The sequence below is a fragment of the Mobula hypostoma genome, chromosome 4, assembly GCF_963921235.1.
Source record: "Mobula hypostoma chromosome 4, sMobHyp1.1, whole genome shotgun sequence".
NCBI lineage: Eukaryota > Metazoa > Chordata > Chondrichthyes > Myliobatiformes > Myliobatidae > Mobula > Mobula hypostoma.
The window spans coordinates 138,525,010-138,540,975 of record NC_086100.1 but is presented as its reverse complement, the minus strand read 5'-3'; the positions used below and the strand labels follow the sequence as shown (position 1 = coordinate 138,540,975).

General features: G+C 41.4%; 1 protein-coding gene across 1 annotated transcript in view; it reads right to left on the bottom strand.

Annotated features, from left to right (window-relative positions):
* LOC134345636 (calnexin-like) overlaps positions 1-15,966 on the bottom strand; it is a 55,437-nt gene that overhangs the window by 34,823 nt on the left and 4,648 nt on the right. Inside the window, exons 2-5 of the mRNA XM_063046629.1 lie at positions 3,503-3,659; positions 2,629-2,702; positions 2,419-2,477; positions 336-477 (exon numbers count right to left, since the gene is read on the bottom strand). Coding sequence (XP_062902699.1) covers positions 336-477; positions 2,419-2,477; positions 2,629-2,702; positions 3,503-3,646 — 419 coding nt within the window. The 5' untranslated portion in view covers positions 3,647-3,659. The remainder of the gene's footprint in view (positions 1-335; positions 478-2,418; positions 2,478-2,628; positions 2,703-3,502; positions 3,660-15,966) is intronic.

Below are 15,966 nucleotides of genomic sequence, written 5' to 3'. Positions count from 1 at the left end.
TCCTCTCGATTCTCAACAATGCTTTTTTAGACAAGGGTCCAAAACTATTCCTACTACTCCAAGTATGGTCTGACCATCCCTTGTAACACACCTCAGCATTATAACTTAGGCTTTTATATTGTAGTCCTTTCAAAATGAATGCTAACGTTACACGTGCTTTCCTTGCCACCAACTGAACCTGCAAGTTAACCTTTAGGGAATCCTGCACAGGGACTCCCAAGCCCCTTTGTACCTCTGATTTCTGAATGGTCTCCTGATTTAGAAAATAATTATGATTATTCACTATTTACGAAAAATTTTAGCAAACAACAACACAACACCAACTATGTACTTACTGGACAACTAAAGGTTCGCCATCGAACATAAAAGGTTTCGTCAGTGGAGCTGAAATTGCATGATGCTTTGCTTTGGACTTTAACACTAAACTTTTGTCTCCAGGCAATTTGTTTTCCATCAATTCCTCTATTGCCCATTCTCCTACAAGGGAACATAAATTCAAACATATTCATGTGTCATATAAGCAAGCTTTGGGAAATAAACAACATTTATTTTAACAATCTATTTAAGTTTTAGCACTACATAACTTTTTAGGTTTGGCAATATCAACTGCAGAAAGTTACTTTTCCTTTGAACTGTCCAGCTAAACAAAAGGAACATGCAATTAAATTGAAAGTTCAAAATTAAATATGTATTCCCTCTAATTTTGAGGCAAATTTATGGAAGGAAATTATTGGATATGTAAGCTAGATACCATAATCCTAGTAAGCAAAGCTGCTGCAAGTCACGATAGATCAAGCACAAATCTCTCTCACCAAACATATAGATAACAGGTAGGCAGGTGACAGAAGTGTGTGCGTAAGGGAACTTTGCATCTAGTGATCATAATGCCATTAGTTTCAGGATAATTTTGGAAAAGGATAGGTCTGGTCCTCTGATTGAGATTCCAAATCAATTGATGGCTTCAGAAAGGATCTGGCAAGTGTAGATTGGGACAGGCTGTTTTCCAGCAAAGGTGTACTTGTTCTGCTGAGAAAACGTGGAATAAAGAATAGAGTGGAAAATTGATGAAAAAAAATTAAGCTCTTCTCAACATCAACAATTACCCTCAAGTTCCAAAAGGAATACAAAATGCTCAGTGATATATGGACCTACAAGAGCAACCTGCACAAGGTTTTTCAAGTATGAAAAGACCCAAATTGATTACTCAGCCTATCGTTACATTTTTTTATGCTCAAAAATCAAACTCAATCATTAACTGAACATCTGCACCTTTGGAGGTGGAAAATTCTCATTTTATTCCTCTGTAGCCAACCCCTTAATCTGAAACCATAGCAGAGTGCTGAACATTCCTCTTCTGACCATCCACCCTGTCAAAGCTTCTATTAATTTATTTTACTGAAGAAAAGTCAGTACAATACAGAAACAAACTGCTAAAGAATAAAGATTACAGAAGGTCCATAGGTCAGACATTTCACAGTACAGGATACATTAGCACCAGATGCTAGAACACTGAGTACTACACAGCAGCAAATGCAATTGTACTTAGACAAGATATTTTATTTCTTCCTGGATATCCATTGATCACATGAAGAACTAACCATATTATCATTAAGTGAATAAGCAACTAGATATACCATGAGCTTCTTTCTCCAACCTCCACCCCCCGCCAGTCAATTTCTTCTAGGGAATCCAGGAGTGATATTTTTCCACAGCACTTGAATTATTATTGAATTATTTCTGCCTCCAGAGTCTACATTACTGACCATGGCATCATTCTTCTAACTGTTTTGTACAATTTCACTTTCACACAACCATCTTAGTGAAATAAAATACTATAAGTGAACCAATCAAGGAAATTTATAACTTTGTAGTTATCACCCAGTGATGTCAATTACACCAGTGTTTCATCAATCCAGATGGCTTGGTCTGGAGTGGAATTAGTTATAATAACTGAAAGTTTAAGACTTCACATATATTTTCCCTTTCCTACGAGTTTAACAAAATTCACCTCAGTGCTTTTAATGTAGCCTGTTCGTGGCTCATAGTTTTTGACAGGCCAAACTTGACTGCAGTAATGCTATGAAAGGTTGCCCATTGTTTTTCCAAACACTACTACCCACTAATGTGAATAAAACAACTAAATTCTGTGATTACCTACATATTTATCCACTTTCAGAATGTAGCTGCAACAGCACTAAACACTTATTCTTCACTAAATTAAAAACATCTAAATTGTTGCCTGCTAGTAAAATTATACCAGGATTTGTTGTGGTCTAGTTGGTAATGCTAGGCCTCCTAAAGCAAACAGAATGATTGAGACAAATTTAACCTGCTGATATGACTACATATTCTGTTTAACACTACTTTGGGATGATTTTAGTTAACTGTATTACTTCATATATTTTGAATGACATTTACCATCATATTTTGCAATATCTTCATCTGTATCATCTTTCTTCGTTGTGGAGAAAACCCATCTTCAAATGAAGGAACACAAAGTTAGAAAGTTATTTATTCCAAGAGAAATTTTTCTGATGCCAGTACATCAGCACAGCACAAGAATTGCCAATAATGGTACATTAAGTCAATTGGATTTTACCAATAAGAACAGTACAAATAAACTCTTACCCATCCAAATTTCCTCGATCAAATGTGTCAGCAAAGTATACTTCATCACTCGGCACAGGTGTCTTGTAGGATACCTGCAATTTCAATAATGTATATCGAAAGTAAATACAAAAGATCATTTTTACTGTAATGATGCTGCCTTTATGGATTTACGCATTGCCCTTTTCAAATCAGAAAATAAGTAATGGCTATACAAAAATCCTGCGATGTTGACCAAAATAAATGTGAACAATTTACCTGAAAATATTTTACAATGAACTCTCACCAAATTTAAATTATCAACCAACAATCCAAATCTCAAACAATCCATTCTGGTACAGACAGGACTATATTCTTTTCCAAGAACATGTTAGCTTCATGATACAAGTGGAAAAAAAAACACAACAACATGCCCATGAAAAATGAAAGTAGAACCTGAAACAGCAAAGTGAAGTCCAGGCATTAACAAAAAAACTCCTCCCCCACACTAAAAATGTATAATCACACAGATACTAAAAAAGGTTGAGAAATTAAAAACTGCATGGTTTAGACTATAACTGAAACTTGCTTTGGCAAATATTGTGTGTCTGTGTGTGTATCTGCTCAATTTGATTAATATTGGCTGCTCAAAAACAATTTCCACTGCTCCAGACCATAATCTATTCCAATGATAACCAGAAGTGTGATGCATCACATATACAAATACAAAAATGTAGCTAAAGGTGTAGAAAAATACCAATCAGAATTCTAAATTTCAGTTTCTGGACGAAAGAAGGGCTGAAATTTCAACTTTGACAATATCTGTTACTTATATATCATTTGCTTTTCTGGTGTAAACATTTTCTTTCCACTGAACCAATAGATCACCTTGAAGTATTTGTTGTAAACTAGTCACCTGAATTGTAGATTTACTCTCAGCATTTGTTTCTTCTGTCTCCAAGACATCTACTTCGGGTTCATCATCATCATCATCTTCAGCCCAGACAGCTGCTATTATGAGCAAAGATCCGAGAAAAATATAATCCCATTTCAGCCTCATTTTGATGCCTTGCCTGTGTAGAAGACAGAACTAATGAGGATCATTTTGTTGTTTATATTTCCCTTTTAAATTGCACCCATCGTCTTCCTTCCACTCCAGAAGATACCAGCTCATTTTAGAGTTCTCTGGTTACTCTTTTTCATGTTTATACAGCAAAATTTTAAAAATGCAATAAAAAAGCTTAACCATATTCTATGCTCAACATTTACAAAAACACATGTCAGATAGCACCAGGTCACCACACTGGCAATTCAAGCTAAACACATCACAGACTAGCTGGCACAGCATTTACTAAATAATAATTTAATAAGTAGTGGTATGTATTTTTGCAACAAAGTAAAATAATCCAAACTGCATCACAGGAGTTACTCAAGTCATCCAAGATAACATTTGGACAATTGATTGTTGGGTTAGAGGGGCATTTTAAAAAGGAAACAAAACAAAAACAAGGCTAATGAGAGATTTCTTGAGCTGAAGAGTTTTGTAGCTGATAGAATGGCCACCAATGAGGAGGCCAGAATCAGAGGAGTGGAGATATAGAAGAGATTATACAAGTCCAAAGATTCTTATAAGTTTCAGTACAGGAGGATAAGGTAGTGAAGATGGAGTACAGGTTATTTGCTTTCATTAGCTTGGCAGAGAAAATAAGAGCAGGGACTTTACATAAAAAACATCAATTAGGCCATGGCAGGTACATTATGTGCAGTTCCAATGCCACATTCAAGGAAATAAAGGATTGCATTGGAAAGGGTACAGAAAAGATTCTCTATATTGCTACCACTGATGGAACACTTCAGTTACGAGGAAAGACAAAACTGGCAAGGCTTACTTTGCTTGGAAGAGAGGCTGTTCACAAAGGACATGACAGGGTCAGGAATTAGCTTCCAAAATGGGAGAATTATTTCACAGCCTAATCAAGGAATTGCTTGACAGTATATTTATAGAGTCATCCTTTACAATTGATGTTCCTGGCTATTAAATCAATACCTGGTACTGTACACTCCATTAGTGAAAAGGCAGGAAGGAATGGCTCTAACAGCCTTCAGCTCTAGACCCCATGAAGTTTTATGACAAATGATCAAATATGGGTTTGGAAACATCCTGATGATTATCTTATCTTCTTTCAACTGGTGAAAGAGCTTTTCCTGTGATGAAAAGCACAGAAGAACTTGCAGAGGACAAGCTATCCACATATATTCTGATTACACAAAGGACAAGTCCAGTTCAGCCAATTAATATCTAAACAATCTGCTCTCAAAATGACAGTTTTAATGACAATACTTTCAAGTAGCACTTATTTTCCAATCTCCTGTATAGAGAGGCTCAGTTTGGATTTCACTGTATCATTTGGGTCCACATCCCTTTATGCAATGAATGACAATAAAGCTGCAAATGTGGATCAAAGAAATGAGTCTCACAGATGAGATCATGATTGTCCTCAATGCATTTTGTATTTTTCATTCAATGACGATGGTTGGAGAGGCTGTCAGCACTGTCCAATGATATGCTGAAATGATGCAGAAGACAAGCATTTGACAAGGCAGGACTTGATGAAAATGGTGATCAGGCTGTAACTTTATTTCCTGAACTGATGTCTTCCCTGGAATTTAAAGCAGCTTAAGATACTTTGACCTGTTCTAGTAGGGGATTTTAAGACTAAACATGGTCTTGTCAATCACTCGAAAAAAATACCAGGCTTGCAAAGTCCAAAGGCACTATCTGTTATCTACTACAAGTGTAATAGAAAAGTTTGAATGACAGCAAGCATATAACTACATACAAGGGATACATTTCATATGCAATTGGATGATATCTTAATAAGAACAAATGGACAATAAGGATTAATTGATTGCTAGTAATCAATACTGAAGCATACATTAGAGTGATACTTTCACCACCTACTATAGTTTTGCCATCAATGAACCAATGTGTCATCTAACATTGAAGGTTATTATTTGTTGTGTGGTGCATTTATTGATTAGAGAAAACAATAAAGGTCTAATCATTCATGGTTTTATAGAAATAAACTTCAAAAGGAGGCAACCAACTACTATAGCAGCCACTTGGGATGAAATGAAATAAATGTCAACAAGTGACATTTGTTGGAAGTTAAAACATGAAGTAATGAATAACTTCTATGGCTTCCCTGATTTAACCAATGAAAAGAATGATATTTTTCCCTGTTAAGTTAGGCATGCATTGATGATGTCTGCATGGAAAGAATCAAAGTTTACTGTAATGTACTTAAGATATTCTGGAGCTAAGGCAGGCAGTGGCCAAGTCAGAGTTTTTTTTGCGTCTGCGTCTGCGTGTCTGTGATGATGTCTTTTTCATGCCTTTTACAAGGCGTGGAGCGAGAGAAAGAGAGAGACTGTGTGGCGTGCCACTCGTCACACAGACATTTTCGCAGTATTTTCTCCTTATTTTACAAGGTGGAGTTGCGATCTTGACATTCAACCCAGCACGGATGGAAAACGTACTCGGGGGCGGACCCGACTGGTTTCAAACCCGGGAACAACTGCTCCCGGGTCCGGCGCCGATGTCATTGCGCCACCAGCGGGCTCCAAGTCAGAATTTTCAAATCATGAGTTTAAGAGATTTTCGTGTGAATAAGGTGGATTTTTTCTTACATTAGAAAATTTTGCAATTTGCAGATAACAATTGCAAAATGAAAAGCAACATAAAGCTTGTTCATAGAATTGCTTTTACTCAGTGTATATGAAGAAAAGCAAAAAAAAAATTGACTCAGGACAATTTCCTTAAACATGTAACATCTGTCTCCACCAGACTAGTGCCTAATATTACCCTACTCATACTAGAACTAGTTCCCTCATTGCTCGATTTGCCTGCTTGTCTTATCTTTGTCCACTACCACCATCTAAAACACATCTTGTACATCACCTTGTGAAGAAACATTTGCTTTTGTTCTGTTCTCAAAGTGTAAGATTTCATGTAGTCAAAAGCTTAGTTTTTTAAGTTTCAGCATTATGTAGCATGCTGAACTCACGACCCATAATATACACTAAGTGTCCACTTTATTAGGTATAGACAACAGGGTAACCTGTTGGGGCACCCTTTGAGAGAAGGGTAGTGCAGTCTGATATGACCAGAGTGAACATTAAATTTTCCTGAATGCTATTGGTATCGCTTTGCTCTGGAAACTGAAGTAGAAAACCTCAGTTTATTAAAGAAGAATGACGCATAGCAAAGCAAATATAGCTCCTCCTCGTTTAATGAAGGACACTTTTGATGGCATCATTTCTGGTTTATCTGCCACCCTTGTGCCTCTCATTGTCATTCTGGAGACGTGCAGCCCTTTCATCCCCCGTCTCTTCAGCTCTTCTGCTGTTGTTTGTCTCTGATCCTGGAGACGTGTATGTCTCTCCTCTTCTGTCTCTTCTTCTCTCATCTTTTTTTGTCCTGACTCTTTGATCCAGGAGTCATGTGGCCCTGGTCTCTTCCAATTCTTGTTCTCTCCCTCTCCTTGCCACTTCCCGACGACGTTTGGCATCATCTCTTGACCATAATGTCCCCTTTCCCTTTCCACTTGGCATAATTAGGCTGACCATTTTTTTTACCCTAATGCTGGACAGAAGATACGAAACACTAACACCAAAGGAGGCTGATTATTCTTGATGATGTGGTTGGCGCTCTCCTAAATGGAAGTGATATAGTCACCGCTGTCTTTTGACTGCAGCAAAGGGTTTATGGTGTCTCGAAGTATGTCATTACAATAAGATTTAATTATCTCTTATTGATGGATGGCAGTTAGATCTGTCCTAATCCTGCACACGCTGATGGTGATTAGCAGAATATGACCCCTCAAAATAGATCTGCCCTGCCCTTTTGCTCCGGTAGGTGTCGCTGCTGAGGCTGGCCGTGTGCATGCGTCGGGCTGTTGCGTCCCAATTTCCATGACGGCCGACTGGCTCTCGGGTGAAAGCCAGCTTGTTGATTTTTGGCGAATGAACAATTTTATACGAATATATAACTGTGTTTCTTCTTTTATGTTACTGCGTAGGCTAATTAAAATGGCTTCTTTGTTATGTTAACTGCTGAGAAAGTTCTCTTGCTAGCAACTTATTTGGGTTATAGAGGGAGTTGTATTCAGTTGCTAACCAATTGGGATAGATGTTATTCTTTCTTATGTGTCTGTGAGCTATTGTATGCGCAGGTGTTTGGGCAGAAGGCGCAATGGGGAGAGAGAGAGTGGACGCGGTGCTGTGAGCTGGCCGGTGGGGCGGACCCCGAGCCGGAGTCCGAGGTCCAGGGTCTTTGGCAAGGAGAGGAGACGAAGACAGACGCGTGTAGAGCGTCTGGTCGACCACCGTGGTTGGTCCCAGGCGGCAGGTTGAGGTGATCAGAGGGGATCGAATGGTGGAAAGCCAACCCCGTTACTAGAGCTCCAATTGTTGTGCACGAAGAGGTTGAACTTTGATAAGTTTGGCGCCTTTTACTTTCCTTTTATATTTTTATCTCTATTAATTACATAGTTCCAGTAATATCTATAAATTGTAATCATTTAATCGTATATGGTGTATTGTCTGTTATTCGGCAGGGTGGGGTACATCACACAGCATCTACACAAATTTAATTACCCAGTTTGGCGAGGCCGAAGGCTGCTTCCCCAAGACGAAAGCGAGTTGAGCAAGCCTGAGGCTTACCATGCGGCTACATTTGGGGGCTTTGTCCAAGATTGAATTCAGTGGTGTGCTGTGTGATTGCCCTATTTAAATCAGTGCTGTTGTGTCTCTGTGGGATTGCGGTTAGTAATCTGCATCTCTGTGGGATTGCTGGTTATTACTGCATGCGTGTTGGTGGTGGGACCAGGGACTGTCCATACTGTTAGGAGAGAGAGGAAAGAGTGGTCTGATTTGGAGGTAGTGTCTGTGAATAAATGTTCCAGCTACGGCAGCCTCCACCTGGCTTTTGGGATATTGTCCACCCCTAAAGGAGTGGAGACGTACGAGACGTGGGTGGAGCAGATCTCTCAGTTGTTAGATGAGTGGCAGTGCTCAGTTGAGGGACAGCGACAGGGATTGGTTGAAAGTTTGAGTAGGCGGGTTGTTGAAGGTGTTAGAACTGTCAGGTTCAATTACCCTGTAGTGACAGCTGCCAGTTATCTGAAAATGGGGGAAAATGCATCTGGTTCGACTGGAAGTAAAAGGCAGCGCCTGGGGGGCTGTCCACACCTGTGTTAGGAGATTGGGGAAAAGCTTTCAGTGCATCTTCTCTGGCTAGGAGGGCAGCTAAATTGCTTGCAGTGCCAGGGGGATCATTTCAGGGGATCAGTCCTTCCTTCAGTTGTTCAGCTGATCAGAGAGGTGTCGGGAAGCTTAGTGGAGGCCCACTGGGGGAACGGCTTAGGGTCTCTGGGGGAGCACGTTCCCAGCAATGTACTAAGGAACTTCCGAAAGGAAAAGACCCTATTCCTGAAGGCTTAGAGGGACCACGCCCCTGTGTGTTGTTACGGATAGATGGAAGCTATGCTAAAGCCATCCTCAACACCAGGGCGCAGGTCAAGTTATTGTACAGTTTGTTTTACAACCGGTGTCTGAGGCATTTACCCTTGACCACATTAAGGGCACTGGAGATTTGGGGTACCAGTGCCAGTGATTATCCAGAAAATGATGACTGGTTAGTGAACCTGGAGTTCATGGGAGCATTGTCTGTGCACCCAGCATTTCAAACGTGTGTAGCAGCCTTGGGCCAGTACCAAATTTAAACGAGAGCACGTTGTGGTACGGCCTGGGGGAAGTATCCGAGGGTGAGACCCTCTTAGTAGACGCTCCGAAATACCACAAGTGAGTGGAGTTGACCGCTGAAGACACCTCGGTGAGAGAGAGGTCGCGGCGACTGGACCCAGTAGCTGTGGAAGACATAGGCAGTGTGTGTGTGGATTATAGGACTCTGAACAGGCACACTGTCATTGACCAGAATATGGCCCTGAGGGCTGAAGACGCTATGGTCTGTTTGTTGGTGCGACGTGGTTTAATGTGCTGGATCTGAGGAGTGGATGTTGCTAGATCCCGATGAGTGAGGCCGAAGAGGAGAAGACAGCCATTATAGGCTCCCTAGGATTCTTTCGATCCGAAAAGATGCCCCAGGGCATATCCAGAGCCCCTGCAACCTTCCCGCGGGACATGAGGAAGACCATGGGGAACGTGGAGGTGTTTGGAGTTTTGGCGTATGCGGATGATCGCCTAGGATTTGGATTCGCCTTGGGGGACGATGATGTGAGGCGAGTGCCGGAGCCCAGGACAACCATTGAAGACTTGGAATTCACGCTCGTCAAAGTGGAGATGGAGAAACGGAATTCCGAGCCGAAACTGCAGTCATGTACTAATGAATTAATCCAGAGAGACGAAACAATGACCAACCTTCGAAAGAATCAGCAGAAACTCAAGACATCGATCCAAAACAGATTGGAAGAAGCTGGTGGTGTAATTGCTTCCCAGATGGAGATGGACATGAAGCGTGGGTCAGAACTGCTGAGACTGGGGCGACAGCTGGAGGAATCAGAGAAGAAGCTGATGTCTCGACTGCAGGAGGCTGAGGAGGCTGCAGAGGCAGCCCAGGCTAAGAGCTTCAGTTTGGAGAAAATCAAACAGCAGCTACCGATCAAGGGAATGAGGAAGAATACGGATTTGAAGGATGATGTGCTAGGTGTGTGGTACATGCTGCCTTTCACTAACTTCCCCTTGATTGAGGAAGAGACTTTAGACCCTTCCCCCACTTAGCCAGGTGTAGTGGGGAGGGCTAGCTGTGGGCAGCCTGGGTTACCGCAGGACCCAGAAGGAAAAGAAGCGGGACCCTGGACATGGGACAGGGGGCTCCGAGTTGCAGTGGAGGCATGAGTGAGAGATTGAGAGAGGAGTTGGCAAGCAGACCCAAGGTATCCCCCATAGTATCTGAGCCTTAAGGGTTTAGGTGAGGGGGTACAGAGGTCTTGGAGGATTAGGAAACTCCCAGATAGGTTGGCGTATGTAGCACCCGTGGGACCGGGTGTAAGGTCCACTGTTTGGGGAGCAATGTCACTGTGTGTACCTGGATTGGGTTTTTGTGTCTGCAGGAATGGTTGGCGAGTTATTTAGAAATCATGAGGACATGACTTTATTTGGTGGGGGGAAAGTGTAAGGGGTTTCTTCTTTTATGTTACTACGTAGGCTAATTAAAATGGCTTCTTTCTTATGTTAACTGCTGAGAAAGTTCTCTCGCTAGCAGCTTGCTTGGATTATAGAGGGAGTTGTATTCAGTTGCTAACCAATTGGGATAGATGTTATTCTTTCTTATGTGTCTGTAAGCTATTGTATGCGCGGGTTTTTGGGCAGAAGGCGCGATTGGGAGAGAGAGAGTGGACGTGATGCTGTGAGCTGGCTGACGGGGCAGACCCTGAGCCGGAGTCCAAGGTCCAGGATCTTCGGCGAGGAGAGGAGACGAAGACAGACTTGTGTGGAGCATCTGGTTGACCACCGTGGTTGGTCCCAGGCGGTGGGTCGGGGTGGTCGGAGGGGATCGAATGGTGGAAAGCCGACCCCGTTACTAGAGCTCCAACTGTTGTGCACGAAGAGGTTGAACTTTGATAAGTTTGGTGGCTTTTATTTTCCTTTTATATTTTATCTCTATTAATTACATAGTTCCAGTAATATCTATAAATTGTAATCATTTAATCATATATGGTGTATTGTCTGTTATCTGGCAGGGTAGGGTACATGTCGAGGAACCGACTAGAGAGCAGGCTATTCTGGACTGGGTTTTGAGCAATGAGGAAGGGTTAATTAGCGATCTTGTCGTGAGAGGCCCCTTGGGTAAGAGTGACCATAATATGGTGGAATTCTTCATTAACATGGAGAGTGACGTAGTTAATTCAGAAACAAAGGTTCTGAACTTAAAGAGGGGTAACTTTGAAGGTATGAGACATGAATTAGCTAAGATAGACTGGCAAATGACACTTCAAGGATTGACGGTGGATATGCAATGGCAGGCATTTAAAGGTTGCATGGATGAACTACAACAATTGTTCATCCCAGTTTGGCAAAAGAATAAATCAAGGAAGGTAGTGCACCCGTGGCTGACAAGAGAAATTAGGGATAGTATCAATTCCAAAGAAGTAGCATACAAATTAGCCAGAGAAAGTGGCTCACCTGAGGACTGGGAGAAATTCAGAGTTCAGCAGAGGAGGACAAAGGGCTTAATTAGGAAGGGGAAAAAAGATTATGAGAGAAAACTGGCAGAGAACATAAAAACGGACTGTAAAAGCTTTTATAGATATGTAAAAAGGAAAAGACTGATAAAGACAAATGTAGGTCCCCTGCAAACAGAAACAGGTGAATTGATTATGGGGAGCAAGGACATGGCAGACCAATTGAATAATTACTTTGGTTCTGTCTTCACTAAGGAGGACATAAATAATCTTCCAGAAATAGTAAGGGACAGAGGGTCCAGTGAGATGGAGGAACTGAGCGAAATACATGTTAGTAGGGAAGTGGTGTTAGGTAAATTGAAGGGATTGAAGGCAGATAAATCCCCAGGGCCAGATGGTCTGCATCCCAGAGTGCTTAAGGAAGTGGCCCAAGAAATAGTGGATGCATTAGTGATAATTTTTCAAAACTCGTTAGATTCTGGACTAGTTCCTGAGGATTGGAGGGTGGCTAATGTAACCCCACTTTTTAAAAAAGGAGGGAGAGAGAAACTGGGGAATTATAGGCCGGTTAGCCTAACGTCGGTGGTGGGGAAACTGCTGGAGTCAGTTATCAAGGATGTGATAACAGCACATTTGGAAAGCGGTGAAATGATCGGACAAAGTCAGCATGGATTTGTGAAAGGAAAATCATGTCTGACGAATCTCATAGAATTTTTTGAGGATGTAACTAGTAGAGTGGATAGGGGAGAATCAGTGGATGTGGTATATTTGGATTTTCAAAAGGCTTTTGACAAGGTCCCACACAGGAGATTAGTGTGCAAACTTAAAGCACATGGTATTGGGGGTAAGGTATTGGTGTGGGTGGAGAATTGGTTAGCAGACAGGAAGCAAAGAGTGGGAATAAACGGGACCTTTTCAGAATGGCAGGCGGTGACTAGTGGGGTACCGCAAGGCTCAGTGCTGGGACCCCAGTTGTTTACAATATATATTAATGACTTGGATGAGGGAATTAAATGCAGCATCTCCAAGTTTGCGGATGACACGAAGCTGGGCGGCAGTGTTAGCAGTGAGGAGGATGCTAAGAGGATGCAGGGTGACTTGGATAGGTTGGGTGAGTGGGCAAACTCATGGCAGATGCAATTTAATGTGGATAAATGTGAAGTTATCCACTTTGGTGGCAAAAATAGGAAAACAGATTATTATCTGAATGGTGGCCGATTAGGAAAAGGGGAGGTGCAACGAGACCTGGGTGTCATTATACACCAGTCATTGAAAGTGGGCATGCAGGTACAGCAGGCGGTGAAAAAGGCGAACGGTATGCTGGCATTTATAGCGAGAGGATTCGAGTACAGGAGCAGGGAGGTACTACTGCAGTTGTACAAGGCCTTGGTGAGACCACACCTGGAGTATTGTGTGCAGTTTTGGTCCCCTAATCTGAGGAAAGACATCCTTGCCATAGAGGGAGTACAAAGAAGGTTCACCAGATTGATTCCTGGGATGGCAGGTCTTTCATATGAAGAAAGACTGGATGAACTGGGCTTGTACTCGTTGGAATTTAGAAGATTGAGGGGGGATCTGATTGAAACGTATAAGATCCTAAAGGGATTGGACAGGCTAGATGCGGGAAGATTGTTCCCGATGTTGGGGAGGTCTAGAACGAGGGGTCACAGTTTGAGGATAGAGGGGAAGCCTTTTAGGACCGAGATTAGGAAAAACTTCTTCACACAGAGAGTGGTGAATCTGTGGAATTCTCTGCCACAGCAAACTGTTGAGGCCAGTTCATTAGCTATGTTTAAAAGGAAGTTAGATATGGCCCTTGTGGCTACAGGGGTCACGGGGTATGGAGGGAAGGCTGGGTTCTGAGTTGGATGATCAGCCATGATCATAATAAATGGCGGTGCAGGCTCGAAGGGCCGAATGGCCTACTCCTGCACCTATTTTCTATGTTTCTATGTTTCTATCACACAGCATCCACACAAACTTGATTACCCAGTTTGGCGAGGCCGAAGGCTACTTCCCCAAGACGAAAGCAAGTTGAGCGAGCCTGAGGCTTACCAGGAGGCTACATAACACTGAACTTTGTCTGCCCTCTGTAAGTTAGCTCATTTTAATTTGATTTAGCCAAAAAAAAAGCCACTGTAATGCACCATTTGCGCTAATTGGAGGTCACAGACAGACAGACAGAGCATAAGAGTTTTAGTAGTATATAGATACCTACTTGTTAATGAAAATATCCAAAACAGCCAATCATGGGGCAGCAACTCAATGCGTAAAAGCAGGCACACATGGTCAAAAAGTTCAGTTATTGTTCAGACCAAACATCAGAATGGGGAAGAAATATGATCCAAATGATTTTGACTGTAGAATGATTGTTGGTGTCAAATGGGGTGGTTTGAGTACCTTAAACTGCTGATCTCCTGCAGCTTTCATGCACAAGTCTCTAAAGTTTACAGAGAATGATGCAAAAAACAAATATCATCCGGTAAGTGCCAGTTCTGTTGGTGAAAATACTTTGTTAATGAGAGAGGTCAGAGGAGTCAATGGTCAGATCATTTCAAGCTGACAGGAAGGCAACAGTAACTCAAATAATCACACGTTACGATAGTGGTTACAGAAGAGCATCTCTGAATGCACAAGTCAAGTCTTGACGTGGATGGGCTACAGCAGAAGACCACACCGGATTCCACCCCAATACCTAGTAAAATGAACATTGAGTGCACATTAGAATGCTGCCTCCAGCTGTATGAGGTTTTGCAAAATGAAGGATTCTTTGACTACAAGGTGGTGGGTAGGAAGATCTGTAACAGATTGAGCTACCAGGAGCAATGGCGGATATCTTCACTTACTGAATATCACAATTCAAATGGTAGCACTGCTTTTAAACCAGTTTTCTGCTGTTAAATATGTCAATTGTAGATTTTCTAATATCCTATAAGATCTACATATCATAAAAAGTCCATTCTATTAAGAACCTCTTTGAAGACTCACCAAATCATCTTACATCATTGGAATCAAATTTAAGATGCATGATTAGAGAAATCCTGGCTGTAATCTTCAAGAACATTGCATCCCATGTTTTAACTGGACACGCAGTGCCATGGTAGCATAGCAGTTAGTGTGATGCCATTACAGCTCAGGCCACTGGAGTTTGCAGTTCAATTCCAACGTCCTGTAAGCAAGTTTGTATGGTCCTTCCTGTGTCTCCTCTGACTGTGCTAGTTTCTTCCCACAGTCCGAAGATGCATGTACCCGTTTGTCGGTTAATTGATCATTGCCCCATGACCATTGGTCCCATGATTACTCTAGGATTCAACTAGTGGGTTGCGTAGCTCAAAGGGCCTGTTCCATGCTGTATCTCTGAAACAAATCAAAACTGCACCCAACATTAAGGCTTTGTACAATATTTAGTCTTAGCTGGGAACAGTCATATGCTTACTTCAGAGAATCCACAAACTTCAATTCTGTTAACTTTACTTCAGTTCAATAAATGGATACTGTTCCAAGCAGCTTTACAACTGTTCAATTAACAACAGCCAAACAGTACACTGGGAATGACCAAATCCTTGGTGAAACCATTGTTTTAAGGATGATTTAAAATAAAGACAAAGAAAATGAGGAACCTATAGTGCTTAAGACACAATAGCTACAACCACAATGGAAATGGTGCAGTAAAAAGAATGCACAGTGGAAGAATTTGTGAAGGAGCACAGGTCTGAAGGTTACAAAGCTCTGGAAGTATGATGACAAAATGGGAAAGCCATAAAGCATTTTAAATATGAATGCAAATAAAAACTGCAGATGCTGGAAATCAGAAATGTGAACAGAAAATGGTAGAAATACCTAGTTACATCTATGGAAACAGAAACAATATTAACATTTCAGGTCCAAGACACTATGTCAAAATAGAGAATGCTAGATCAAGTTTTTAATCACAGAGCAAAAGAGAGAGATGAAAAGGACAAATGGAATATCTTTGATAAGGTGAGTCAAAATGGCTTAATGTTGCAGATTGATGTAGATTATGTTTCTAGGTCAGTGTAAAGTTTTGTTAATAGCAGGACTATGAGAAGTTAAGATAGAATATGTTATTTGCTTTAACAGTTAAAGAAATATCAAATCAAATAGATCAATGCCTGCACTGTATCTGATAAACAGAACATCATTTGGGACAGCAGAT